This window comes from Apus apus, chromosome 3, assembly GCF_020740795.1.
Source record: "Apus apus isolate bApuApu2 chromosome 3, bApuApu2.pri.cur, whole genome shotgun sequence".
Lineage (NCBI taxonomy): Eukaryota > Metazoa > Chordata > Aves > Apodiformes > Apodidae > Apus > Apus apus.
The window spans coordinates 26,932,098-26,959,428 of record NC_067284.1 but is presented as its reverse complement, the minus strand read 5'-3'; the positions used below and the strand labels follow the sequence as shown (position 1 = coordinate 26,959,428).

The 27,331-nt window shown below is 37.9% G+C and overlaps 1 protein-coding gene across 1 annotated transcript in view; it reads left to right on the top strand.

The window, feature by feature from the left end:
• MYOM2 (myomesin 2) overlaps positions 1–27,331 on the top strand; it is a 76,128-nt gene that overhangs the window by 7,551 nt on the left and 41,246 nt on the right. The window contains exons 3-15 of the mRNA XM_051615823.1: positions 363–496; positions 1,543–1,662; positions 3,312–3,450; positions 3,605–3,762; positions 4,625–4,717; positions 13,456–13,544; positions 13,625–13,675; positions 13,926–14,090; positions 18,201–18,362; positions 19,333–19,474; positions 21,099–21,298; positions 22,495–22,548; positions 25,148–25,275. Coding sequence (XP_051471783.1) covers positions 390–496; positions 1,543–1,662; positions 3,312–3,450; positions 3,605–3,762; positions 4,625–4,717; positions 13,456–13,544; positions 13,625–13,675; positions 13,926–14,090; positions 18,201–18,362; positions 19,333–19,474; positions 21,099–21,298; positions 22,495–22,548; positions 25,148–25,275 — 1,608 coding nt within the window. The 5' untranslated portion in view covers positions 363–389. The remainder of the gene's footprint in view (positions 1–362; positions 497–1,542; positions 1,663–3,311; positions 3,451–3,604; positions 3,763–4,624; positions 4,718–13,455; positions 13,545–13,624; positions 13,676–13,925; positions 14,091–18,200; positions 18,363–19,332; positions 19,475–21,098; positions 21,299–22,494; positions 22,549–25,147; positions 25,276–27,331) is intronic.

The window sequence follows — 27,331 nt, the reverse complement described above, 5'->3', positions numbered from 1 at the left end:
ACAAGGGACAAAGTAAAAGGTTTGAAGAGCAGAGAGCTGAAACACCTAAAAATGCCCCTAAAACTGTCAAATTTTCATCACTGGAAATTTCTATGGAGCTGTTAAATGACATCTGCAAAGAAGGGGAAAATGACCTGAGAAATTCTCTTTGAGCTGCATCATCTATGATTCCATGTCCCGCTGTGTGGCTGATAAAATACATCCGGAGGTGTCCATGTGTATCACTGATGGCTCTACTTGCAATAATTGATGGAATTTTATACATTTGGACATGTACACACAATTGTGTACATGTATGTATGTAAAACTATAAAACCTATGTGTGTGAAATGCATGGGTAAATGTGGTTTCCCTCTCTGCAGGAATTACTGCTTGTAACAAACTGAAGTATGTCGTCAGTAGCGGTGCCATTTTACCAGAGGAGGCACAAGCACTTTGATCAGTCCTATCGCAACATTCAGACAAGATATGTACTTGAGGAGTATGCAGCAAGAAAGTAAGTGCCATGTATTTCACATACAGAGCACAGAGGGGTTTCTATTTTGGGTGATCAGATCTTAGAATCAAGATATTTTACTTCACCCTCCAACCACTGAAACTGTGATTTATTCAGAGTGGTAGTTTTCCACTTCTTTCCATTGGGATTCTCCTTGTCTGCAATCACCCAACTGCATAGCTAGACTTTCTAGCTATGTTGTAACTGGCCTACACAGACCTTTTAGCTCAGGTTGTGTCCTATATACTACCTCCAGGTTGGAAATTCTTCCTTTTAGGATGCTACTGAAACTCTGAAGTAAGAAAAATTGCCATGAAATTTATTGTAAATCATAGAAACAGGTTTTTACATATTCTTTCATATAATGTGAGGGTATTCCTTTTCCTGAAGTTGGCTATTCCTAATTATTGTTTTTGTAATTCAATTTCATTTTTCAAAATTAAATAAATGTTGAACTGGTCTCATGTGGAATCTCAGAGTTTTAGCCACAAGATACACATTCTTTGTATCTCAAACCGTGGAGCTTTGAATCTTGATTGCTTAAGAGTCATTGTCCTCCTCTTCAGTAATTAGGATAACTAGCTAGCCTAGCTAGCTGTCTAGCTTGTCCAGATTCCATTATGGAAGAGAAGAGGTTATACAGAAGGTTATGTGAAGTACAGAAAGGCAGGAATATTTAGAAATAGATGATGTTATATAGGGATTCTGTATCATTTGTGCATTAGACAGGCTCGTAACCTCGGGGTTCACTGAAGTGCTATCATAGCACTTGAATAATTGGAGACTAAAGTAAGTATAAATTTAATAGAACTGAAGGAAATAAAATGCCTAATGTTCCCCAGTGACAGATGATAGGCATTAAGCCCTTGAAGAACAAGTGAGAATCAGCACCCTAGTGCATTTAGTGAGGAATGCAAAGTAGATTTCTCACTGAGCAGTGCTTCTCAGTCATGGCATTCAGCTCATTTAAAGTAATTTATCTGACTTTTGTGAGTTCATGTTTTACCAGAATTGCTAGGTTATAACAATGTCTTTCATATTTGAAGGGCTGCTTCCAGACAGGCTGCTTATTATGAATCAACTGGCTTGGGAAAAACGACATGTAGACTCTGTGCCAGGAGGGCACGGACATTGGCTCATGAAGCAATGCAAGAATCCAGGAAAAGGTAAAGCTCTGTTGGTCCCATCTGACCTATGCAGTGGCTGTGGTCCCATTTGCTATCATTTTTTTGCCAGGGCTCTTTTCAGAGTTGGCAAGGCTGGAGGCTCCTCTGTCACCATTCTTCATTAATCTATTTTGGCTGGAATACTAAATGACTGAGTGTCACTTTCTAGCTCATATTTCAACTCCGAGTTGTTCCCTTAATTCCCACTCTGACTCTTGAAAACAGCTTTAAAGCCAAAATCATTTCAAACCTGCTGGGGAACAAAACCCTCATTTTTTAAGAGATCTACCCAACTATTTCTGAAATTCTGGTTTGGATCAATTTGAACATTTTGAGTTCTTTCCTTAATATCAAGAGGGCTTACTGTCACATCTCAGTTACAGCCTGGATATGACATCCCATAGTAAATGTGCTGATGGCAATATTCCCGTTAGTGAATTTGGCTTTTTCTGCTCTGCCATGCTGTACAGTGACTGCACTGAAGTCATAGAGAATTTACACCACAAGAACAAATTCTGCCTTGTTTGTAGAAAATATGTTGTGAAAATCTTGTACATCCATATGGTTCCGGTACTTTGGTTGTTTTTAAATATATACTACAGAAACAGAATATTCTAGGGAAATTAAACTAATTTGTATAATCTAATTTATTTTTTAAAAAACTGTCCTAAATTTCAGCACTATAAAGAAATACTTGGCAGAACAAAGCTGGTATTTAAAGTACACTGAAATTGTACAAAGAAATATTTTTAAAATACTAGACAAATAATGCCTCTATCTACTGTTCATGGAGTTTCATGCAAGTCTTTTTACTTGCTTCATGACATGTTGGGTTATGTTTTAAGAATCTTGCCATATTCTATAATGACAGCCATGTTAGAAGTTTTTGATCTTCACCTCTCTTATTTTTCCTCACGGCATGCATCCTGAATCAGCATGAATGCAGGAACTTGAGCTAGCTCTTCCAAAAAAAAACTGTGTTGATTTTTTTCAGGAATTCTGAAAAATATGTAGTTAGATTTTTCAGGGAACAACCCACACATTTCTCAAAAAGTTGTAATTTCCTGATAGTTTCTATAATACTGTCTGCTGACCCTTGCCCAAGGACAGCTTTTTTGCATGCAATGGTTCAGCAAATCCCTGTGAACTTGGTCTGTATCTTTCAGGTGAGATCAGCTGATACAGCCATGGAGCCAACGGAGTTTCCCAGGTGCTAAAGCCAGGGACACTCTAAAAGCAAGGCCCAACTCTTACTAGGGTGTCAGCATGAAGTCACAGAATATGCCTTCACTCCTCTGCCTTTCTGTGTCCATGGGAAGGAAAATCAGGGGCCAGAGGAAAGCCAGGCAGGTTCTTGATCATGATTACCAGGGGGCTAAGATGTGGGGTGTCATGTCAACATGACCACACCAGCTTTCAAGACCTGAAGCTGTGGCACCAGATGCACAATGGGAAAGAAAATTAAGAAAAAATTATATTCATTTGACATGCTCATCAGGATAGGCAGACAGACTCTAAAAATAATTCCTAAACTGGAGTTTTGTTGTGCTGATATGGTTTCAGAGCCCTCAGTTGCCTAAAGTATACAAGTGACAATCTTGAAGCTTCATATTGGTTACTCTTACCTGATATTTTTTGTTGTCCTACAGGACTCATGAACAAAAGTCTCACGTAAGTGACGAGAAAAGGATCCGGTTTGCCAGTGAGTTGTCTGCTTTGGAAAAAGAGATTCACACAGCCAGGCATCATGCTAGAGAACATCTGGATAGACTTGCTGTACAAAGGATGGTACAGTGCTGAACCTTTTTCTTCTATCCAAGCAGAAGTAGATGTACTGAAATACCCATAGTGATTTAACAGATTTTGATTTTGCAGATTTTAAATTTGCTCTTCTACCCCATTTGTTTCTGGTGCTAGATGCTTCTTTTCCTGTGTTTAATAGGTAGAAGAAAATATGGCTCTGGAAAGACACATTTTTGAGGAAAGTATAAGTCGAGCTCCTGAAATTCTAGTGCGCCTGAGGTCTCACACTGTCTGGGAAAAGATGTCTGTGAGTCTTTGCTTCACTGTTCAAGGATTTCCAACCCCTGTTGTACAATGGTAAGAGTCTGGCCTTTCCTAGCCTTCAAAAAATGTTGTTAAGCTTTTTTCATTTGGAAGCTATGGCATAACAGATAAGTGTCACATGCATAATGGCAATGTTAAACCCCCTTTATAATCCTCATGGATGTGCTGGATCGTAGCAGTTGATACCACAGTGGAAGGGGTGGGAGGACAGCTTGCTGAATGGCCTTGTGCAGTGTGGGAAGCAAACTTGAGTAGTTCAGAAGGCAGACTGTGGAAATCATTGCAGTCTTTCTGGCCACCGAATTCCCTGATGATGAATTAGCAAATTACAAAACATGTAGAGCTCACAGGCTCCTGGCTAAATCTGGGTAGTCTTGCACAACACCGCTGTTGTCACGGACTCTATCCATGTTCACTTTGTGTCACCCTCTGTTGAGGTGGACATTAGTGTAACATCCCTGAAGCTGCCCTTCTCTCCAGACAAGTGCTGTCCTGAGTATGTGAGAACCCAGACCAGATTGCAAGGATTTAACCTGAGGCACAATCCTGTTGCTGCTTCCCTTTGTGCTGAAGTGCTTTACTGTGATTCAAGACAAAGCTTGCTTCCCATCTTGAGTCAGGGCTAGTGGACCAGAAAGTTCAAGTCACTTCACTGCTTGCTCTTCTGGTTTGGGTGTGCATCTTCTCTTTCCATTTTCTTATGGCAATGATAGTCCCCCTTTGCCTTCATGCCCCATTGTGTATCTAGCCATACATAGTGGAAAATATACTTGTAGAGAAGATTTGTAGAGAGTGCTCCAATGATAGTAAATGATACCTGGATGTAAAAATTTACTAAATTAATGCTGTGAATAGTTGCTAATGTTAATGAGTTCCATTTTTTCTTGATTGTTAGGTACAAAAATGAGGAACTGATTACCCCTGCAAGTGATCCACTAAAATACAGAATTGAAAGCAAATATGGAGTACATGTGTTGCATATAAACAGGTAGATTATTCTGGAGAATACAATGTTTTATACTCTACAGAAAGTTGTTTATATCAAATGCAATTAAAAATTCAGGCAAGGCTGCAAGACGGTTGTTAAATTCAGCACACTTCTCTATTAGTACTCTTATTTAGGTTAGGTTCACTAAAAAGCTGAATATTAGATAATGAAAATCAAATTAAAAATTAGACATTTCTATTATTTAACCCCAGCATTCTACAAATAAATGGAAAAGAAGTGGTAGGTAGCTGAAAGAATGATAGTTACCTTTTTTATTGGAATTATATCTTCTAAGTATTGAATGTGGAAAATTGTTTGTGTATTTTATGTTCTTGCCATGATGAAGCTCTTAAAGCAAAATTTTATCTGGTCAGGACAAGGATACCCAGTCATCAGTATTTGTTTTATTATATGTTAGGTTCTGTTTATTTTTTGATCTCCTATTTTTTGGTTGTCCAAAGGTAAGTGTAATTTTAAGAAACGTTCTAATTGAATTACTTTTATTTTTCAAATTTATGTTAACCTTGTGGTATAGAAAATGCCTGGGTAGTACATCTTCCAAAAAACAATCCTGTGCTGTCCTAAACAATAGAAATATTGCATGTTACATGTGATTTGGAATAAGCCTTTTTAAAAAATACAAAAACCCAAAGAAAAATGAGGACATGACTGTGACATTTAAAATAAAAAAATAACATCTAGAGCAGAGACACAAAACCCCCCTTTTAATTTCTTCAGAACATGAGCATCAGCTGTGCTGAAACTGCTGGAATGTTTGTAGCTAATGGCTAGCCAAATATTTCATCATCTGCCCTGTCTCCATCTGTCAGCAGTGGAAGCAGCCATGAGCACAGCCTTGTGGCATTAGTACAGAGAATAAGTACACATTTTTTTCTGCTTTAGGGAAGGACTATTTGCCCTTGTCATTCTGCAACAAAGTCCAGCCCAACTTGTCACCTTTCTGTAGCTCAGGGTGGGAGAAACATATCCCTGTACAGAAGCTATCAGCAAGAACCACTATGTCATTGCTCTTTAAGGGATGCTTCTCAAGGAGTAGCAGTACTTCATGAGTGCTTCTAAGATGCTCATAGTCTTCTACCCTCAGGATAAGGGTAGAGCTGACTGCACTCTATATCTTTGAGGTGTCTCAACACAGGTGATTCTTCCCACCAATGTTAGTTTTGGAGATGACAGCAGGAAGTTAAAAGATGAAAACAGGTTGTCCTCCTGCAGCCCTCTCCCTTGCAGCAGGGAAAACGCTCTCCTTTGTCTGGATGTGTGTGAGTGACAGGAGATGAAACTTTGGTGCCTTCTTGCCAGTGAGTGACTGATTCTGTTTATTGCCCTTGGTTAGTGTCCATGAGCAGCAGCTTGGGGAGTTCAGATGCTGAATCTGCAGTACATAGGTTCCTTTTGTGACATTTTGGGAGTAAACAGCTCTTTGAGGAAATGAGAATCGGTGATGATGCTGTCTTATTAGGATCTGTAACCATCAGGCTGAAGAGTACTAAGGGCTTACGTTTCTTTGGTGCCTTTTTTTTTTCTTTCCTGTGCCAGTTATCTGTGATGTAGACACCATCCATAATCAACTTTGGGAGTGTTCAAACCCAGACATATTTATTCAGAAGTACCACAGAGTGATTTTTTGGCACCCACTCAGGTTCTTACACCCACCTATCATCACCCACTGTTACTAGTCCCAGACCCGTATGTATTCATGCAGACTCCCTTTTAACTAAGCTGCCATCTTCAGATACTGTTGCTTTATTTCTCTAAAGATGCCTGGCTGCTCTCCCACAGGTTTCCCTTCTCGACTTAAAAGAATACTGAGGGTCTATAGGCCCAGAGTTATGATTTATTTACCATATATTTACACAATTTATTAAATTAAAATTTATAACCTTAAATTTATTTATTTATTGCTAATTATTTTATTTCAAAAATTGACCATCAACCATAGTTTCTGTCCCAAAAGACAGAAACTCAACATGCAGCAAATGGAAAAATGTTTTGATAATGCTTTACTAATTGTAGGTATCTTTTGTATTGAAAAAAAATGCATGTATAGGTAGTGGTTAAAATATATGTATTATTAATGTTTTAATACAAATGTGTCAATTTACTCTGGATCTTCCATACATAGCTATGTGCACATATATTCGGTGTATTATTTTTTTCCAGTAAGTAGAACCTTTGGGATTTTCTGCCTACCCACTTCTGTGCTCTTCTCAGCTGTTCACACTAAAGTGCTGAGCTGCACGTCATCTGATCTGCAGCCACTCAAAATGGCTTTGGAATTTCTTGGCTACCATTCTAGCACTTCAGTGAAGCTCAGGGAGTGAACTTTTCCTTCTGATGCAAGTGTGATATTTATTCCTATGAGTATTCCTTGATCCCAATGGAAAAATTCCTGAGGCACCAAAACTAGAATGTCACCTTGTCATCTTAAAGTAGTAACTGGACACAATTTCATCCCCCTCTGTTTTCTGTCTTCCAGGGCCCATAAGCCTATATGGTAACCAGATCATTTTCATTTCTCTGTCTCATGTTTTTATGATGTTCTGTGCTCAATTTACCACATTTTCTGCATGCATTCAGGGCTATCATTATCATATAATGTGGCTTTCTTGCCCCTTTTAGGCTTCTTCAGTTGGGAGACTGAGCTCAAGGTCTACCCTGAGCAGTTAACTAAAGAGATTTGGAGTTTCTTTGTATTTTTTGCACATTCCATAATCATAGGAGAAGAGATATTGCCAAGCTGCACTGGGGTAGTGGTTCATCTCATCTTTCATCTCACTTCAGCTAGGTGATTTAGAGGACACTGTGAGGAATCCCCTGAGGGAAAGCTACCAGTGTTTGAAGTGATCGATATATGTCTGAGGATATGATATTTAACTATGGGTAGGCATAATACAATAAAGTTTTCTATATCAGAGGTAGTAAAAACGAGGATTCCCTGTTGCTTTATAGTATAGCTGCAAAATATTTTCTGCCTTAGTGTATACCTTAGTAATTAAAAATTATAACATTTTGAATATCATAGGTGCTGCGACTTGTTTAGCAACAGATTTTTGTACCCTGTTTGTTTGTTTACTGTGATGCTTGCTTAGATGAATCACTCAGCTTTATGCAGCTGTAAATGGCTGTATTACATCTCCTGGTGGGTTGGCTGGGGCATAGAGGGGACAGCAATATGCTCCTGATGGAGCCCCACCTATCCTCCACCCCTTGGCTAGCAGGCAGGAGAGCTGGGGGCCGCTGAACAGCAGCAGGAGCAGGGAGGGCAGTTTGATTTTCCAGAGCTCTCTCAGCGTGATGAGGCTGCACAGTCGCACCTATACATGCACTTGAAGTGTGGCAGATTTTGTGTTTTATTAGAACCCTCTCCTGTTTCACTGTCATCGCTTAAGGAGTGCTTGTAATTGCAGGCAGAGGGCTGTGGTGCAGCAGCAGGAATGTGTGGCAGAGCCAGCAGAGAGCAGTGTGACACCTGCTGCCAGCAGCGGAGGCCGCCCTGCGAGCGGGCCCTTCGCTCCGCGGCACCAGCGGCATTGCTGTGCAAAAAAGGCTTAAAAATTGAATGAGCCTTCTCTTCTAGCTGTTCTCATTTAACAAATGACGCTGTGCAGTCAGTCCAGCGCTATTTTAGTTTGATTAGGCATGAAAGGCTGGAGATGATTTCATCTGGAGAGTCAGAAAGCGGGGGCTGCCCTGACTCTGGATGTAGGAGGAAGCAGGGCAGAGCCCCAGCACTGCGGCAGCGGCCGGCCTCTGGCACGGCTTCGGAGCTGTGGAGGCCTGGTTCATCCGGTGATTAACTGCAGCTCCCAGGGTTTCACAGGCATGCTGTACCACTGAATGTATAGGCACCAGGCATGGTGCACTTCTGCTTTTTTGTCTTGCCTGAAATGCAAACAGCACCCCCCAAACGAAACGGGCTGTGAACTTCTGAGCTCTCAGTCGCAGTCCCCTATAAACTGCAATAGTGGGGAGCTGGAGGAAGTGGGCACCTCGTGACAGAGGTCTCCTCTTCAGTAAAATCAAAACCCAACCAAGCAAAAAGAATCAGTCAGATTCAGTCTGTCTAGGGAATCAGTACATGAGATGGTAATCCTGTAGGGTATTTCCACATTTTATTGTCATACAGCTGTAACTCTGAAAATTCTGTCATTTGAATTCAAAGGAGGCAATTTTAACTCTGTGTAATTTACTGTGTTCTGCTTCCTGTTCTTGACATGCACTGAATTGTGTTCCAATTCAGGCAAAAAATGTTATTTCACTCTTAATTCCTGTGTTTAAATCTACTCTAGGCAGATGGATGAATATATGCATTTTAAACAGATATATCTGCCTGGGGAATATTCCCTGCACAAACACTACCACTTCAGAACCTCATGTGGATTCAGAGCAATTTAATTTTCTCAAAAAGTATTAGTACCTTGGGACAGATACAGTTCTACACTCACACTCTGTGCTATCTAAACATACTCTATGCATATTTTAAATGACCTTTGTAAAGGTTGGAAAACACATTCTCCATCATGATGCAAGAATAACTGTTGGGAGGGACCACACGTTGCCTCCTGGGTACTTCAAATATTGTTTCTAAGTCATCTTGACTCAATGCACTGTGCAGTCTGTACAGTGCAGTTTAGAAAATCTAGGGGTTTTACCTTACAGGGAAGTAGATCACTTCCAGAATAATCCTCAGTCTGAGTATTACATGGCACAGAAGGAGAGTCAGGACCTTATGTGCCTTGCCATCCTGCTCAGCTTTTTTCAAAGTGTGTATTACGCAAATGTGCTTGTGTAGCTCTTACTAATCCTGTTCACTTCTGAAACCAGATTTGAAGGCAGTTCATTGAGTACTAGGCTATCTAAACTGGTTTCATTTATCTCCCAGTGAGTTAGGTTAGAAATCATAGCAAGGAATTGTAAAGTACTTTCAAAGCAGTGATTTCCAGAAATTTGGTAGAGTTGTTAGGACCTCTTAAACATCAGAAAGTGCCTGGATCAAGAAATTGTTACCTGTATGTTTATAAAAGCTGTACGTACCTTGTTTCTCTTCATAAAACCATAGGATGTTCTAAGAGTGTGGTCAGTCACTTGGTCAGTAACTTCTTTCTTTTGTTTTCCTTGAGAAAATTGATTCTCACTGCATCACTAACAACTGTCAAATAGTTGCTTTCAGATATTGAACTTTTTGAACCAACGAAACAAACCTTTCATGAATCTCCTGTCTGTTCTAAAGACTTAGAATCATATTCTGTTTTGTATACTTTGGATAGCCTCACCAACAGGAAGATCAAGAGATGTGTTATGCTGTTCCTTACGAGACAGCAAGGCTATGAGAGGAAGAGGAGAACTGAGATGAGCACAGATATCTATCCATTTGGAAAGTTCATCAGGCATCTGCCGTTCAGACTCTTTCATTTTAGTGAGACAACTTTGCAGTTCTTACACCCCTAAATTTCTGATGCTTTGAGTGGTCAAGCACAGACTGGGGCCTTGCTTTTGTTCAGAATACATGATCTATAATTTTTAGATTATTTTCATTCTACCTTGTGGCTAATGATAAATCATGCTTTAAATCCTGGATGCTGTCTTAATTCCTACAAAAATGAATTCCTATTGACAGTTTTATCTGTTGTTTTGAAGGAACATGTAACGAACACTGAAAGCAGATGACGACTCTTTTATAGTCGTAGTCAGAGGTAACATTATTTAAGATATGCTGTTGTTTTACCCTTGTTGTAAAAATGTTAAAGAGCTGTTAAACTGGATTTGACAAAAGCAAAGCATCCTGAAGTAATCGTTTGTTTAGGTGAGGGAACAGCTTCATACAGCAATGGTGGGGTAGCACTCATCACTCAGTTATGATATGGGTGCTGTAAGCTGCCTACATTGTGTTCAGCCCAGGGATGGATCAGCTGCTCATTGACAATTGTAGCATGGCTCACCCAGCACATCTCCTGTCAGATCTAAGTGTGCACCATTCTTCTGGAAGGTCTGGCACGCATCTGCCACTAGTGCCTAGGGACTGCACTTCTGAAATCTGCTTGCCATAGTAAATGCAACACATCATCTGCCACAGTGGCCTCCTGGCATGGGATGGGCTAATTCTGTTGTGCTTCAGGACAGAACAGCTACACCCAGACTTTTTTTTGGGAATAGACCCTAGCTATCTCCTGACCAGTGTCTGGGAATTCTTTTGGAAAGCTGGCAAACATCAAGGGATGCCAAGGGCTGTTCTAACGAATCAGCACTACTAAGGTGATCAAGATCCAGTTTCTGTGGATATTATCTAACACTGTTTCATTTACTGATATATAATGTATGTTATTAAATAGAATATTTACTACGTACTATTCACTGTATACTCTAGATACCTCCTTAAAGTAGGGAAGAAGTGCAGATTGAAGGGAATGCCTTACAGTTCCTGTGCAGTCAGTTCTACAATGCCTCTTCTTGTAAGAGTTTTTTAAGATGCCTCATTTGTTGTTAGCTTGTTTCCTTATAGCAAGGTATTGTACAGGACTGTGAGAAATGTATGAATTATGTATATTTCAGTACAGAGACATTATAACATGTCTTAGGAAAGGAATCTGCAGTTTTACTGCACTTTTGCTTTACTTTTCCATTTTATCGCCCAAAGGTTAAATACTGTGACACTGGGTTAGTAAAAAAAAGAATTCCTGTTTTTAAAGAATTTCATGCAAAGAGATGTTGCTAAATCTGTCAGCTTTCAAGCAAGTCCAGAATCAGCTAATCTTTATACAGATATGTGTGCAGGTGTTGGCATTTTTAAAAAACATTTCTGAAAACAACAATTTGATTAATATAGAGCTTGGTATTTTGATTTTTTTGCATTCTTTTTAGACTTACTTTGCCTGGTCAGACTGTCAAGGGCTTCATTCCCAACTGCAGGCTTTTTGGTTAAGTAGCCTAATCTTAGAACTGACTTTTCTGGCTTGATAATTAATGCATGATAAGCTGTATTTTACCACTTTATTTTTGTGAAATGTAGGGCTGAAGATTAGCCTCCAGGAGGAGCTGTTAGTCCTGTACATTTAGAGAGAGAAATCTCAATTTAACAGAGATTTCATCAAGTTGTTTTAGATATCACAGTGCCGACAGTATTATTTTTGTGATATGACACTGTCCAGAATACATGCAAGAGCTGAAAAATAGTTGTCTCATGTGCCTGTCACAGGTGCTACAAACCCCAAGATTGGCCTGCTGTTACACAATTCACATAAAACACTTTTACATATTCTTTCTTCTCTCACACCTGGGATACATAACCTCTCAGAAGCCAAGTGCAACCAGAATTTCATCCCTTTCATTTAACAGTTGCCAAGAAGGTAGAAATTTGTTCTTCAGAGTGGAAACTAAGTGTGTATATGCAGAACATTGTATCTTGTCACTGGAAGTTTCAGAATGGTCTCCATTAAATGCACTACTAATTGAACTTCACAGAAGCAGGATTTACTTGTGTGTGTTTCAGACAGCACTTTCAATAGCTGATGGCTCAACCTAATAGAAATTCCACAAAATAAGAAGAATCAACACTGTTTTAAACTCATATTTGTAGAATATTTGGCTAATGGAAGAGTTCAAAAGAAAATATTCAATAGGACTCAAAAAAAGTTTTGTTCATTCAAACCCTAAATATTTTATTCCAAAATGTTTAGGAAAATGAAGTGGAAGAAAATTTTGATTTTTTTAAAATTAAAAATATTCCTTCTGAAATGTAAAATTTAAATATTTTACCTTGTTTCTTCATCTGAGCTAAGTTCTTTCAGCAAAATTCAGGAAATCTCATTCTACATACCAAAAACTGGTCAAAAATACTTTTTTTTAGTCAGTAGCCACTTATATTTGTTAGAAACATAGCAAATAAGTTTATTTGAACTATAAACTTGATTAATTTCACCAAATATATATATTTGCACAAAGTTTGGCTTCCTCTGCTTTGCTTCAATTTTATGTCGACAGTTCTTCTCCCAATTGACTTATTTTAAACAAGAAAAGAACCAGGACATTGAAGTTTGTACCTGTATCTTAAGATCTGGCCAGATATCTGCTAATGTAACTTACTCTTCAAGGGATGGTTTAATAAGTGAGACAGTCTATAATTGGACCCTATTTTATAATAAGTAACTGTTTTTGCTTTATTTTTCATTATATTGTCCTTGCATTAAAAATATGTTTTCTCACTTAATTAAGCCAAAACATTTATGCCCATGAGCAATTTTGGTCAGTTTCCCTTGTTTTGTATCATTTCCTCTGACCTGCCTGAAATATCAAAGAGGCAAAAAGTGCCTGCTGGAAATAGCCAGAGGGGGGAACTTCTGCAACCATTACATGTAATATTCTTCCAAGTGTCTTTCTTCAAATATGTGGAAAAAGGGCAAGGTGGATTAAGGCAGAAGGCCACATGCAGATAGGGAATAGCCAGACTAGCATCCTCCAGCTATCTCCTTTTGATCATTCTCTAAAGATAATTTCCAGTTTGCTCAAGTTAATGCAGTCTGCACACTAAGCTGTGATAAGACTGCAGTAGAAAACAGTACCAGCTTTCTGATTGTCTTTCATCACATCTTGCACTGTGTGACATCAGGAAAGAGCTTTACATGGAAACCATAGGTTTGATGTAGCTTGGTTTGCAATATCAATAATGAAGAAGATTTGTATTTGCATAAAGGATAATCTCTTTTCCTCCACCCCCTTTTCAGAGCTGATTTTGATGATTCTGCTACCTATTCAGCAGTTGCAACAAATGTCCATGGGCAGGCATCAACCAATTGTGCTGTGATTGTGCGAAGTAAGTACTACTTCATGATTAAAAGGAGAAATAAATATCATGCTCATGTAATGGAATGTTTATTGTATGTTTATTTATAGGGTTCAGAGACGGTGAAGAGCCTCACCCAGCTGGGATAATGCCCTTCAACTGTAAGCATTTTTCTCTTTTTGCATGGATAGTTTATGTACTCTGATAAGAATAATGGATACAACTTGCTGCTTCTGGCTTTGCTTTCTAAGCATTCAGCTACAACAGGAGCTGTCCAGATGCTTTTGCTTTCCCAGTTGCATTTTTAGCATACTGTTTAGTATAATATAGCACTCCATAGTCTGTTCAGTCTTTTGTTGTACCAAATACAATCTACCTGTAGTCAAGATGTTTTCCTTTTCTTATGCATAGTGCCACTGTCGTATGATGTTTGCTTCACCCACATTGATGTCCAGTTTCTGGAGAAGTTTGGAGTCACCTTTGGAACTGAAGGTGAAACACTGACCCTGAAGTGTACTATGTTGATCACCCCAGACCTTAAAAGATTACGACCTCGTGCTGAGTGGTATAGAGATGGTAAGTTAGTACATTGAATAGAAGCTACCTAGAAAATGGTGGAGGAAACACTGAGGACACAGATCAGCCTTAAATCGAGATTCTCAAAAATAAATTTGGAACAGAGCAAACAAATATGTCTAGTTGTGCACTCTCTTTCAGTTAAGTGACTTGGCTAACATTTTCTTGAGCACACACTTACATCAACAGGCTCTAATCTCATATTATCTAATAACATAATAGATAATTTACTGACAAGGTGGAGATCCAAACTCACTTCTTGGATTTGGCTATGATTCATAATTGAATGCAGTGACCACTGAGCTGAAGAATACTCACAGAGCAGAAAGTTAAAGTTTGAAACACTGACATGTGGGCCTCCACTTCCATCTTGCTCCAGTATTTTTTTGTGAATTTGATGTTAAAATCAATGTAATGTATAGTTCAGAAATACTTATAGGAGTGAGACCTGAAACATATGCCTGTGCTCTGCTGTTTAAATACCATGTTGGTAGGTTGCTTTCCTTGCCACTTTTGTCAGTGAAAAACTATGCTATGCCAAGTGAAGCGTTCCTAACTGAAGCATGCTATACACTCTGATGGATGGTACACAGACTCTGCATGAGTAGTGTTTGTTCACCACACCTGAAAAAAGGCCTTGAAACATGAAACAAACTATTTAGCGTTTAACAAATTGCAGGCTATTTTAGATATTTAGCTCATCACTGTTCACCAACTGCAAGCTCTGTGTAGATTTCTAAAGTAATTATTCTGCCTGAAGATTTTAGGAGAGCCTTGATTGTTTATGAATGGTGAGACCTTTCCCCAAGGAGACCTCATTTTAGAATGGCAGACTCTCAAGATTGATGTTTGTACTGGTCCCAGACAAGCTAGCAGAAATTTCCATAACTGACAAAGTAAATAAGAAGTGACAGAAAGATTAATAAGGCAGTCAAGAAAATTCAGGATTGGGAAAATCAGAAAAAGAATGGTTTTCTTTGCTGCTGGTTATGCCTTTTTTTTTTTTTTTTTTTTTCTTTTTTTCTTTTTTTCTTTTCATGTACATATAAGTTCTACATAGATTTGCATCCAGTCCTTCAGGGAACAGACTGCTGCTTACATTTTCATTCCTATTTATCTGTCACTGTGGATCCTTCCTTGTGATGGAACTATTGGATATTACTAAAACAAAAATTACGATTTTTGTTTGGTGGTTTGGTGAATAATCTAAAATCTAAGTCTCATCCTTGAACCCATATTCCATTCCACTGAAATATAAAGGTAGTTGTAATTGCTATAAATAATTGCTCACCTCACTCTAAGGTGAGCCATCAGTTTCAATGGTACCTTTAATTTGTCTCCTACTGGGCTTAGTTTTTCAAAGTGCCAAACCTCTGAAATTTTGGATTTGGAACGGCAGCTATGACAATCTGTTAATTTTCAAGGAATGCCCTATATAATTTCACTTTCCATCTAACATGAATTGTTCTTGCACTACGGACAGGTGAACAAAAGCTTATGGCACTTTCAGTGTAACCTTTCATGATGCTAAGATAATTCCATCTTGATATGTAATAATATTATGCTCTTTGGTTTTGCCCTCATTTGACTTGAGTTTACCTTCTCTGTGAAAACCTGAGATGAAAATTTGATCTCTTTGAAGCCAGTATGTTTTGCCTAGTGAATCAGGTAGGATTTCATCCCATTATTCTACCTATGTTACAGGACATAAGATGATGCAAACAAGCTTATTTTTGTCCTTTGTTGCACATTCATGGATCACAATATTTCCAAGAGGTGTACAGGTGCTTCAGCTGACAGAACTTGTTCTCCAAAACAGCAGAAGGTCATGCACTATGAACCTTTGCTATGTGCTACAATTCCCTGTGTTGAGTCTCTGGAGGAAATGCGTAATTGTAAACAATGAGAAGCTTAAGAATTTAATAACATAGTGTGCTTTAGACATTCTGACTTTTTTGGGGAGGTATTACTTAATTCTAGTCTTGTGTTAAGACAAACTATTTTTTAAAAAAGAATTCAGTTTGTTTTAATCAAATAATTACAACTAAAGCCTTAAGATGGATACGTATGATTTAACTCTAATAATTATACACAAGAGAAATATGTGTTTATTCAGCATTAATAAGCTTCACACGAGTGAGCCTTATTAAGCATGTCTACTAAGCTCCTAAAGGCATATGAGTCAACTGAATCAAATCCTCTGAAGTGGTTTGGGATTTGACAAGCATGAATATGTTGTCTATAATTAATGGCCCACTTAGAACAATTTAAGATTCTGAAAGAACTGAATCAAAGTAATACTTCAGGAATGTGTATCTAATCTGGATATGAGTTCAGCTGGTAACAGGAGCTTTCTGTTCTTGATATCTAACATAATGTTGACATTATAAAGCTATCTGCATCAGCATTCTGCAGCCATTTATACTGTAATCCAGAAGAAAATAATTGAATTCAGAGGGAAAAATCATGGAGTCCAGACTTTAGCTGAAATTTCAGCAGAAAAAACCACACAATGAGAAGCTTCAGTATATAGCAATTCCCTACCCTTTATATGAATTTTCAGGAGAGTAATGTTTTAGGAAAAGAGTCTCATCTCATGTCCTGAAAACAGCATGTGAGGCCTGAGTCGCACTGCCTTTGAGGGTTAGTCTTCTGCAGGTTCATTATTTGGTGCAATATGGAAGAAGTGACAGAGAACACTGTGTCAAGGACAAAAGTTTTTCTGCTCTTACCAAACATAACTGCCTCTACAGTTTCTGGTCTCAGGTACACCAGGTAAAAGGTGGAAATGGGTGTTTCTGAACTTACTAGACAACACAGGCTTGCCTGTAGTTTCTATATATTCAAACTAGAGTGTCTACCATTCTATCAAGCTTGGAGTCTAAATAAGTGACCTTTTCAGAGGTGCTGATCACTCAACTTCATTTTTTCTTCATGAACATTGGTTAAAGTTTCTAGGTGAAGATATTTTCTGATTTCATTTAAGCTATTTCATGTCTCTCTACACTAAGTACTATTGTGACATGCATGACAGAAAGGGGACATGCAGATTTTCTAGGAAAGGATTTAATGATTAAGGATCTCATGGGAAGAAATATGAATTAATTTACTTTGTAAGCTTCTCAGAAAACGGCTGTATGCTTAGGTGATTATATAACTTACTGCAGTAAGTTTTAGTAGTGTGTCTTCCAAGTGCTTTATTATCTGAATGTGTGTCATTTTTTAGACTTTCTTATGCAATTCAGCTCCTAAGTGGGGAAACTGATTCCTTTGCAATTGTTTGAGTACCTGCTCTGAAGTGTATTTAAGCAATAGAACAATAAACATTTCTAGATATTCAGCTCCTTTAAATACAGGTCTGCTGCTTTGATTACAACAAATTAGTATGGTATAGGTCTGAGGGAGTTAAAAATAAAAACGAATCCAATCAATTATTAAAAAGACTGATATGAGCAAGTCCCTCAACTAGCATAAAATATCCTGCTAATTCTTTAGCTCTGGTTTCACAAGGCAATCAGATTAATTTGCATTAATCATGGGTCACCACCTCTCACCCTGAGAGATTCAAATTTGATTTTATTCACTGTTCAACAGACATGCTTTGACGATTTAAATTTGGTGCATATTAATAGCAGTCTTCAGATTAAAGTGAAATCAGGTCTTTAAACTTGGAGGAAGAAATTGGGTAATCTGACATATGACCTGAAGAGGTAGCAAAATTTGTAAGGAATGCAACAAAGTCCCACCCTGAATTCATTACAGAGCATGGCACGTTTCACATCATTGTTTTGAAACATTAAAAATATTTTTCTTTGTGAATGTATTAAAAATTACACTGATTGAAATTCTGTTCTTACTACACACTACTTCTTCCCACTACACTAATTCTACCTCACTGCATAGGGTAGTCTGAGACCTCATAATCTCTGAAATTCACCTATGAAATAAGTTTGGAAAGATGCATCTTACTCTATGGAGTTTTCTTTGCATCAAAGCACCATCACTCTGAATAAAGCTGGTAAAAATGTTAGTTTGTGCCCCTGAATAGCACAGAGTTGCACTAGGATGTATGTTGTTCTGGCCAGCATAGTAATGTGTATTTTCTTTCAGATGTGCTGATAAAGGACTCCAAGTGGACAAAGCTGTATTTTGGAGAAGGCCAGGCAGCTCTGTCCTTTACCCATCTGAATAAAGATGATGAAGGTTTATATACACTGCGCATGGTTACAAAGGGTGGAGTGAGCGAATACAGTGCATACCTGTTTGTCAGAGGTGAACTTTTTGTCTGTTTCTTGGGGAAAAATTGAAAAGAGAAGTAGATAGATTAGTTTTATTAAACAATCCCAGGTGTTGACTGAAGTACAAAAGAAATGCAGCCTTGTGGTATTACATAGTCCTTTGACTTACATAGTCTCTGCTAGAAAAACCAGTCACCTTACATGAGTGGGGAGATTCAAAAGGAGCAGGCTCCTGAGAACATTTTCTTTCCTGAAGAGCTAGAGAAAGCAATGACTAGTGCAAGGGCTTCATCAGTTTTGCAACGTGTCCTGAACGAGGCACTCTGCAACCCTGATCTCATTAGAAACAAATTGCTAAAGCTTACTGTTTCCCAATTGACTTCTCAGAAAGAAAATGTCCAGGTGAAAAAGGCCCACTAATGTACAACAACTTTTCTAGAAGTTTTTATTGTAGTGGTGGGTCAATTTTAAGTACCTCAATTGTACATTTTATACTATGTCTGAAAGGTATTTTAATGGTGGAACATTGATTACTTATGCCTGTTGGTATTGTAAGAGTTTAAATAAATGTTAGCCTTAGAAATATACCAGGAATTTGCATTTTTTTTTTTTATTATTCCTGAAGAGTTTTATTTTCCTCAGCTACACGTTCTTTACTGTGTTCTTTAATCTCATCAGCATCACCAAGCTGCAACTTCCAGTGGCAAAGAGCATCAAAAACACATGGGGTAGCTGGGCTTTTAATTCTCATGAAAAGTAATGAGTGTTTGATGCCTAAAATGCTGTTCTGCCCTCAGAAAGATCCATGAACATTTTGATCTATGTGGAATTAAAGACATTATGGGCCTGGTTCATTAGTGCAATGAATTAATCTGTAATGAAATCTTTAGACTCCCATTCATATAAACAAATAGCACAGTGAGCTGAAAATCTTCCCTTTTGTCTTTGTGGTAGGTTTCAGAGGAGGCAGGGTAAAAACTGATTTGTTTCTCTTTGTTATCCAGATGCTGAAGCATTGATTGCAGGAGCACCAGGGGCACCGATGGATGTTAAATGCCATGATGCTAACAGAGACTATGTTATTGTTACCTGGAAACCACCAAACACAACGAGTGAAAGCCCTGTCATTGGATATTTTGTTGACAAGTATGTAAACACTGGGATTTATTTAATTGTGTTCATTGGCAAAATCTTGTATATACCAAATAAAAAGAACCCCTACCATTATATTGTTCAATATGTGGGTTCTTTAGATATAGTTTTACAGACCCTAGGCACTGGCACTCAGTTGCCTACTGTGTTAAATTACTAGATTTTTCCCTGGCAAACTTTTAGTCCAGATGATCTAGTACCTTCCTAGGCAATTCTGAGCACAATCTGGGAGTTAGCAAGGGCCAGGGGCCATTCCCTGTAATCATTTGAAGGCAGCCACACTTTATCAGACATGAAAAGTGTTCAGGAGTGTGGATGTGGCCAAAGCAGAGGATGAGCCCTGGCAATATTTTATTTATAGAGCCCAGAATCCATGGACACCTTAAATAGTCTCTTTAGTCTCTTTAACATGTATACTGCAAAAACTGAAATCTAGGATTTATTATCTTATCTTTTAATTTCTGCCTTAACTGTGGTACAGCAGAAGCTCAGGGCATGGGTTCCCAGGAACTGGTAGTTTAAATCAGAATGGCAGACCTCTCTCCTGCTTTGGACTTTATTGGAATTTCATCTCAGTGCAGGCAGCCCAGGATCAGGAGATCCAAGTGCTATTTTGCATGTCTCTTCCACTGAAGTGCATGCTTGCCCCTTGTAGTCAGAGCAGAACATCTGATCCTTAGTTACTGAAACTGTCAATCAGCTAAAACATTACTGAAATAATTTCATATACTGCTCTACACTTAAAAGCGACATTTGCAGCTCATTGGTATTTGCTACCCTGTAATTTGGTCTATTTCAGAGGTAACTGTCTGAGAACTGCTGAAAAATGTTTGCTTATGAATGGCAGTCAGTATGAGGGAACTAACTTAAGTACTGGGGTCTCTACCATTTTTATCAAATTTGTGCAGTATATAGGTCATGGGAGCATTTCACCTGTTTTGGGGATAATCTAATCCGCCGTGCCTTTTGACATTTTTCTTGGATTCCTGCAGCACCAACATGTTCTTAATAATGACCCTATTTTTCCTGGTACTGTCAGGACAAAAGGCAGTCTTCTCCACAAAAGGTTGTAGTGGTGGGACACAAAACAGAAGTGTGCACACAAAGGAACCAGTATGAGGACCTAACTCTGCTTATTGATGCCTCCTACACTCTGTGACCCAACCATGGTTGAAGGGAAAAGCACAGCGATGCTTGCTGAAAAGTATAACAAGAAAGAGATGGAAAATATTAGGTGCATGTTGCAATTTCAGCATGTTCTGTGGAGGTGCGTGTTAAAAATAGAAGTGAATAACTTGTTATTTAGATAACAGAAGAGAACCAAGTAGAAGGGAAGCAGAGGGAGTTGAAAAGGCCAGAAACCATGCAAGAAAAGTGACCTTTGCAATTACGTTATGAATAAATATGAGCAAGGTGGGAATTGGTTGTCAAATCAAAGGAAAGAGTGTATGAAGTGTGTGACTTTCATTTATAAGGTGTATGGTTTAGTTCCTCAACTTAGTGAGGATGACTTCTGTGGTTCTGACTTGATATGTGTGGGATGGTGTATATTTATTGTGGGATGGTGTATATTTATTGTGGGATGATACTGATAAATGTTATCCTCTGCTACTCCAAGATGTGAAGTAGGTTTGGAAAACTGGGTCCAGTGCAATGATGCTCCTGTAAAAATCTGCAAGTATCCTGTGACTGGTCTTTACGAGGGACGATCTTACATATTTCGTGTGAGAGCAGTGAACAGTGCTGGCATTAGCAGGCCTTCTCGAGTGTCTGAACCAGTTGCAGCTCTTGACCCTGTTGACCTGGAGAGAACACAAAGTAGGTTATGCAAGGCTGGAACAGATGTTGAATATTTGATCACTATTTTTTTCCTACTTTTTTTTTTTTTAATTCTGTTTTCTTAGTTAACTTAAAGAGCAGAGTTTCTTTCTTTCTCTGATCGAATATCTCACTAATTTCAAGGTGGGTAATGTAGTTATAATGGCAAGGTCCATATAGACAATTTGGCAGGAACTGGGACTCTAAATAATGGCTAGTTTTGCTTAGCTTTAAAGATAGATGCTCATTATCAAAAGGAACAACGTTTTCAGAAGAGCTAATATGCCCTGGAAGCTTGAGGGGAAGATCGATCCTCAGACCCTCAGATACAGGATATCTGAGATAGAGGGTATCTCAGATAGATACTCAGATCCTATTAACCATTATGTTTGCTGGTAGCAGCTTTTAATAAAGCTATTGAATATGTCTGGTTTAGTTAAAGAGAAGTATAAAAAATGTCATATGAATTCACTGGCCTGCAGCCTCTTGTATTTTTCTACATCTTTTTTTCTCAGTAAAGTGCTAATACTGGCACAAAGCCTCATGCTGCATGTTGGGGGATCTCTGATACTGTGACTTTTCTAGCAGATGGAAAAAGTCAGTCTAATGAACAAGCTCTTTCTGAAAGCTGGTCTTGCACTCAAGACCACTGCAGACAGTAAAGGAGCCTTATGAGAGCTTCTCCATAAATAGAGTAAGCTGCCTGGCTCTGGGGAGTAGTTTTATTGATTTAGCCTTGTTCTAAGCCCCTGTGCAGATTCTATATATCATGTACTTGCACACTTTCTATTTTGTGTGCTCCTTTTACTCAGAGAGGAATTAAACTCATAACGAAGACTGCGGAGCCCTACCTCAATGTTGCTTGTGAAATTTGAGTTGAATATGCTATGTTTCCATTGGTTTTTATGATTAATTCCTATAAAAAAGTCGAATTTATTATACAATCTGCCACAGAATTGAATCCATCTACTGTATGATTCCTGCTTTTTAGTACTGTCATATCATACTCTATTTTCTTATGAAAGTGAATGAAGTAGTGTGTGACTTTGAGTTCACTCTGTCTGTGGAAAGATTTAATAACAGGGTCGTAGAAATAGAGGTATACAGGCTTTTGAACAGCTGATGAACAGTAACTTGCAATATTTGTAAACATATTCAACTACTTCAAGAAACTAATTTAATATTTTGATTAACAGCTATTCATGTGGATGAAGGACGAAAGATTGTGATCAGGAAGGATGACCTTGAAGGTATGCAGCATTTCTGTTATTTCAGTCTATCTGTTTATATCCCAGAAATTTAGCATTGTAATTAAAAACATAGCTTGAAAGAAATTCACCTAGTGAATAAGCTTTTAATAATAGTAAATAAAGACAGATATTCTGGCTTGCAAGAGAGAACACAAGTGAAAGGTGAGGTCTAAAAGGATGACGACGATGGAGAAAATTCCACCCTCAACAGTGCTACTTTAATTATGTGCTGACAAGATTTCATCTTTTTGCTTTTGGCTGGCACTAAGCTGAGTTTAAACAGCTGAACCTTGTATTTGATCACCCACGTTTCCCTTCTCTCCTTCTGGGAGCTAAATAATAGCTTTTTGGACTGAATTTGATGATCTGAGCAAGTTATTTCTATTTTCATAAAAACTTATGCAATCCATGCAAATTCTTACATTAATATACCTGGGTGAATAGAGAGGTTGTTCTTCAGGTTAAGATTATGCACTAAATACTGTTTTTCCTCAGGAGCACTGATGGAATAATTTCCAGCTTTTGAGATTAAGCCTGAATTTCTTCTGTCTTTGGTTATTTCTCTATGTTGTGATTTTTTGAGGGCTAGGATAATGATCTTTTCACTTAAACTGTTAAAAGAGTTGACTATAATAGCTAAGCAGTAAAAAAGAACACTTTTGCCAACTCTCTTCCACAAAGGTTATAAAACTGTAACTCATATAATAGCATAGTAAAAGACAAACCACCTGAGAACAGGTGTAGTTCGAAGGAGAGTCAGACATTGAATGTTTTCTTCAGTGCACAAGTGGGACAGATTAAATTTTTCAATTTTTACAATGGTACCCTAAATGAATTTTTGTGGATATTACAGGAGTACAATCATATTTGAGGTTCAGTATACATTTGTCTTGCTTCCTGGTCTTCGAAGAACATACTCCTACTCTCAGCACTGCCTGAGAATGATCCAAAATGTTAAACGGCCACTCTGGCATAAGAATGAATAATGATATTTGGATTTCTGTTTCAGGAAGGTGTGTATTTAATAAAGGAGTATGAATATCTAAATACCATTGTTTATCTAGATAATTTACTTTCATATACAAGATTTGGAACCATTTATGAAAAAGTGATCTCAGAGATCACAAATTGATTTCTTTTTTAGTGCCACATGACCTTCCATTCTGAGAGAGGAGGCTGTACCTTCATCTTGTATCATTACAAAATTTGTCTGGGTTTTTCAAGTATGTAAGAAAACATGTCGAAATTCAGTTATGTGAGAACAATTGGAAACCTTTTGACTTTAAGCATTATGCTGTGAAGGATTATTGTAATTTTCTTGACTGAATGTTGGCAATTTTGTCTTAATCTCAGTTGATTCACGTGCCTTTCTTCAATAAAAAGTGTATTTGTAAGAATCAAATATAAAAAGCATTGGGAAAAAGAAATCTTCTTTGGCTATGTCAGCTTGCTTTTAAAAAGGTCTGGTTTTGGCTGGGAAACTTATGATGAAATAAATGCAGTGTACATTTTGAGCCTGGTTGGTTCTACAGATGTTTATGAACCATTAAAACATCACTTCCATGATTTAGAGATTAGTATTGAAACATTTTTCTCTCTTTTAATGTCAAGTCCTGAGCATTTAGAGGATATATGCTCCTTGATGGCCTGAGAAGTGGCAAAACATACCTTAAAAGAATAAAACTTTCTCTTTCTCCATTGCAAGCAATAAAAATAAAATATTTGTAGGTATCTGCTGAGTTACTATTTATGGCCTATTACCAAGAGGATGTTTCTGCAGGGCTGTGTAGCTGTGCCTGGAGCTGTCCATCATAGGTCCAAGCCTCTCCTGTCTAATCCTGGTTTACATCATTATAAACCTTCTGATAGCAAATCCAGCTTCTCCTGCTGTGGTGGGTGAGCATGACCATAAAAGGCCCATGCTGCTTTCCTCCAGCTAGACTCAGGGAACACAAGTCCTACCTCACATTCCTGGCAACCCTTCAGGGTGAGTGGGAAGAGAAGTTTGATCAGTCACACCAACTGATGGAGTCACCAGAGGGCTGGTGACATATTTTTATGTCTCTGATCCACAGTTTTTAGAAGTGCTTTACACTATTCAGCTAGTCATACCATCCCCTTGCAGGATATATTGCTAATAGGTTCTTATTCCTTTTCTGCTTTGTTTTAACTTGATTTTCTCCTTACTGTACTTCCCTTTCAGATATCTTCTTCTAGTATAATTTCGTGTAATAATAAGACTTCTGTCTTTCATGAAAAAATATCTCTTATTTGCATATAGTGAATAGGTTTTTTCCAAGGCATTCTTCACAACAGATGTAATTCAAATGTGATCAAAGAAGTGTGACAAATGTACAGGTTTTCAGGGGGCATATTTAGCTTTTACTGAAAAATTAAGTAACTAACATTTAATATTGATGCTTCATTTCTCAAAATTTAATTGAAATGAGCAAGTGAACTGCACAGATAATATTGTAGCCCCTACTAGCTGAGCAGTGCCCTACATGGGGCGGGAGTTAAAAAAGACAAGCTGTAGCATGAGTGCTGACCTAGGGGTTAATGTGCTGCTTAACACTCGGTATGTTTATTACTCTTCCAGGCGATATTCAGATTCCAGGCCCTCCCACCAATGTACATGCCTCAGAAATCAGCAAAACATATGTTGTACTCAGCTGGGATCCACCTGTTCCCCGTGGCAGGGAGCCACTGACATATTTCATTGAGAAGGTACTGTACTGTACAGTGGCATTTGGCTGTAAGGTGTTTCATTGCTGTGTGCAACTACATTCAACTTATTTTTAGAACTACAGAAGGAACAATAAAACTAACACTTTCTGAGGTCTTGCAAGATTTGATAATAGAATGTTAGAGAAGCATGAACAATCAAATGTCTTATTACACTATTTAATGAGGGAAAAGGGTGCCTCGGCTATTTCCTTACTGCTGTCTAAAATGAGAACAAACTACATAGGTGAGGTAGCAGTTTAATGGAAAAGAAACATCTTAAGATTTGAGAGTCCTACAGGCCAGACTGGAAGTTTGCAGTCTGACTGTATGGAAGGCAAGTTTCTGGTAATCCTGTGGTAGAGCAAGGAATAAACAGTGATTCATAATTTGATCCTCACCTTCATTTTTGCAGGCTTACAGCACCCTCTGCTATACCCTGACATTTCCAATTTATTCCTGTAAAGGTCAGCAGAGGGACAGATGCCTGTCTCAGGTTCACTGCTCCCTAGGAGTCTTCATGGCTGCCTCCCTCTTCCCTTTGACTTGACAAGAGACTTCAGTGATCACAGTAGGGGAGGTTTGTTCTCTCCTATCTAAGCTACTAAGATATAGACACATACATCCCCAAGCCAGACTTCTAAGTTAGGTATGTTAGATTACAGACAGAGGTCATAATGTTTCCTTTTTGCTACAGTAGGTAAATTGGGCCTCATACCTGACCTCTACAACTCTTACATGTCAAGCTACACTTAGTTTTTATGAATTATGCTTCTAGCATATGCCCCTTCTTAACAATCCACAAGCATTAAAACTGTCCATAAAACTGCCACATATCCAATTTGCGTCTTGAATATTGTGATGGCCTTTTCTCAGGCCCTTACCATGCCTTTTGTTTTCTTCTCATATTCTTTCAGCACATTCCTCCAGAGTTAATTTCCCAATCAATCACTCTGTTTGCATCACTTCTCTTTTTACAGCCCCTTCACGTCTTTTTCTTTTCAGTCACATCAAAATCTCTGCTTCAAAAGACATTGATAGCCTGCCTCTACATTCTTTATCATCCATGTTTGAACCAATAGGTGTAAAGTGAAATCCAGTCACTGTTTGAATTTTCCAGCAAGCATGTCCATGGTTTCCCCTACTCTCTCTTTCATATTGAAGTAATGAAAGTTTATATAGAAATATGTATCTATTTTTTTCCCTATGCAATAAAATAGCGTGTTTTCCTCTACTTATTCCTAACCAACTCTTGGCGTGAAAGTATCTTGTTGTTCCCAGTATGTACATAAATAGCCCTGCTAAAAAATTCAGATGTACATTTCCATTGAGTGGACACCTACGCTTGGTTAGTTGAATTTAATTCTAAGTATGAATTGGAAAATATATGTAACTGCTTGTTTTACAGGAATAGCTTTATATAGCTCCAGAAACTATATAAAACAATGACAATGATGAACAAACAAGTCTTAATTAAATGCCAAAATTACTGAAGGAAAATGAGAATGAGGACTAAAAGGCTATTATTAGAAAAGGTTCATTATACTAATTAATACCTGTATCTAAAATCTTTTTGCATATTAAATCTTATATATATTAATAGCTCAGTCAGTTCATAGGTGAATGTTTGTTTTTTGCTTTCCACAGTCATCTGTTAATTTAGAAAAGCACAATTTCTAGTTAATTTATTTAAAATAAAGAAGACTCAGCCTTGGAGAATAAAAATGAATATTTAAAGGTATCAAGAAACAACATAGCAAGAAGTTCTCTATGCTCTAGAGCAATGTTTCCTTAAAAAAACAATTTAACAGATAATCAAATCAAACTACAGAATAAAATGTGGTGTTGATTCTTTCCTCTGTGAAAATGAAATGCAACAGTTAATGTTTTTGTGGAAGAAAATGGAATATATGACAAAATAAAGTTTATTTTATGTTTTCAATCTTTTTTATTATGAGTAAAATTGATATTATGTTTCTTTTTTCTGTTGAGAGCACTAGGTGGGTTCAGTATATATGAAACAGATTTTTATATATAGGTTCCAACTGTTTTCATTTTT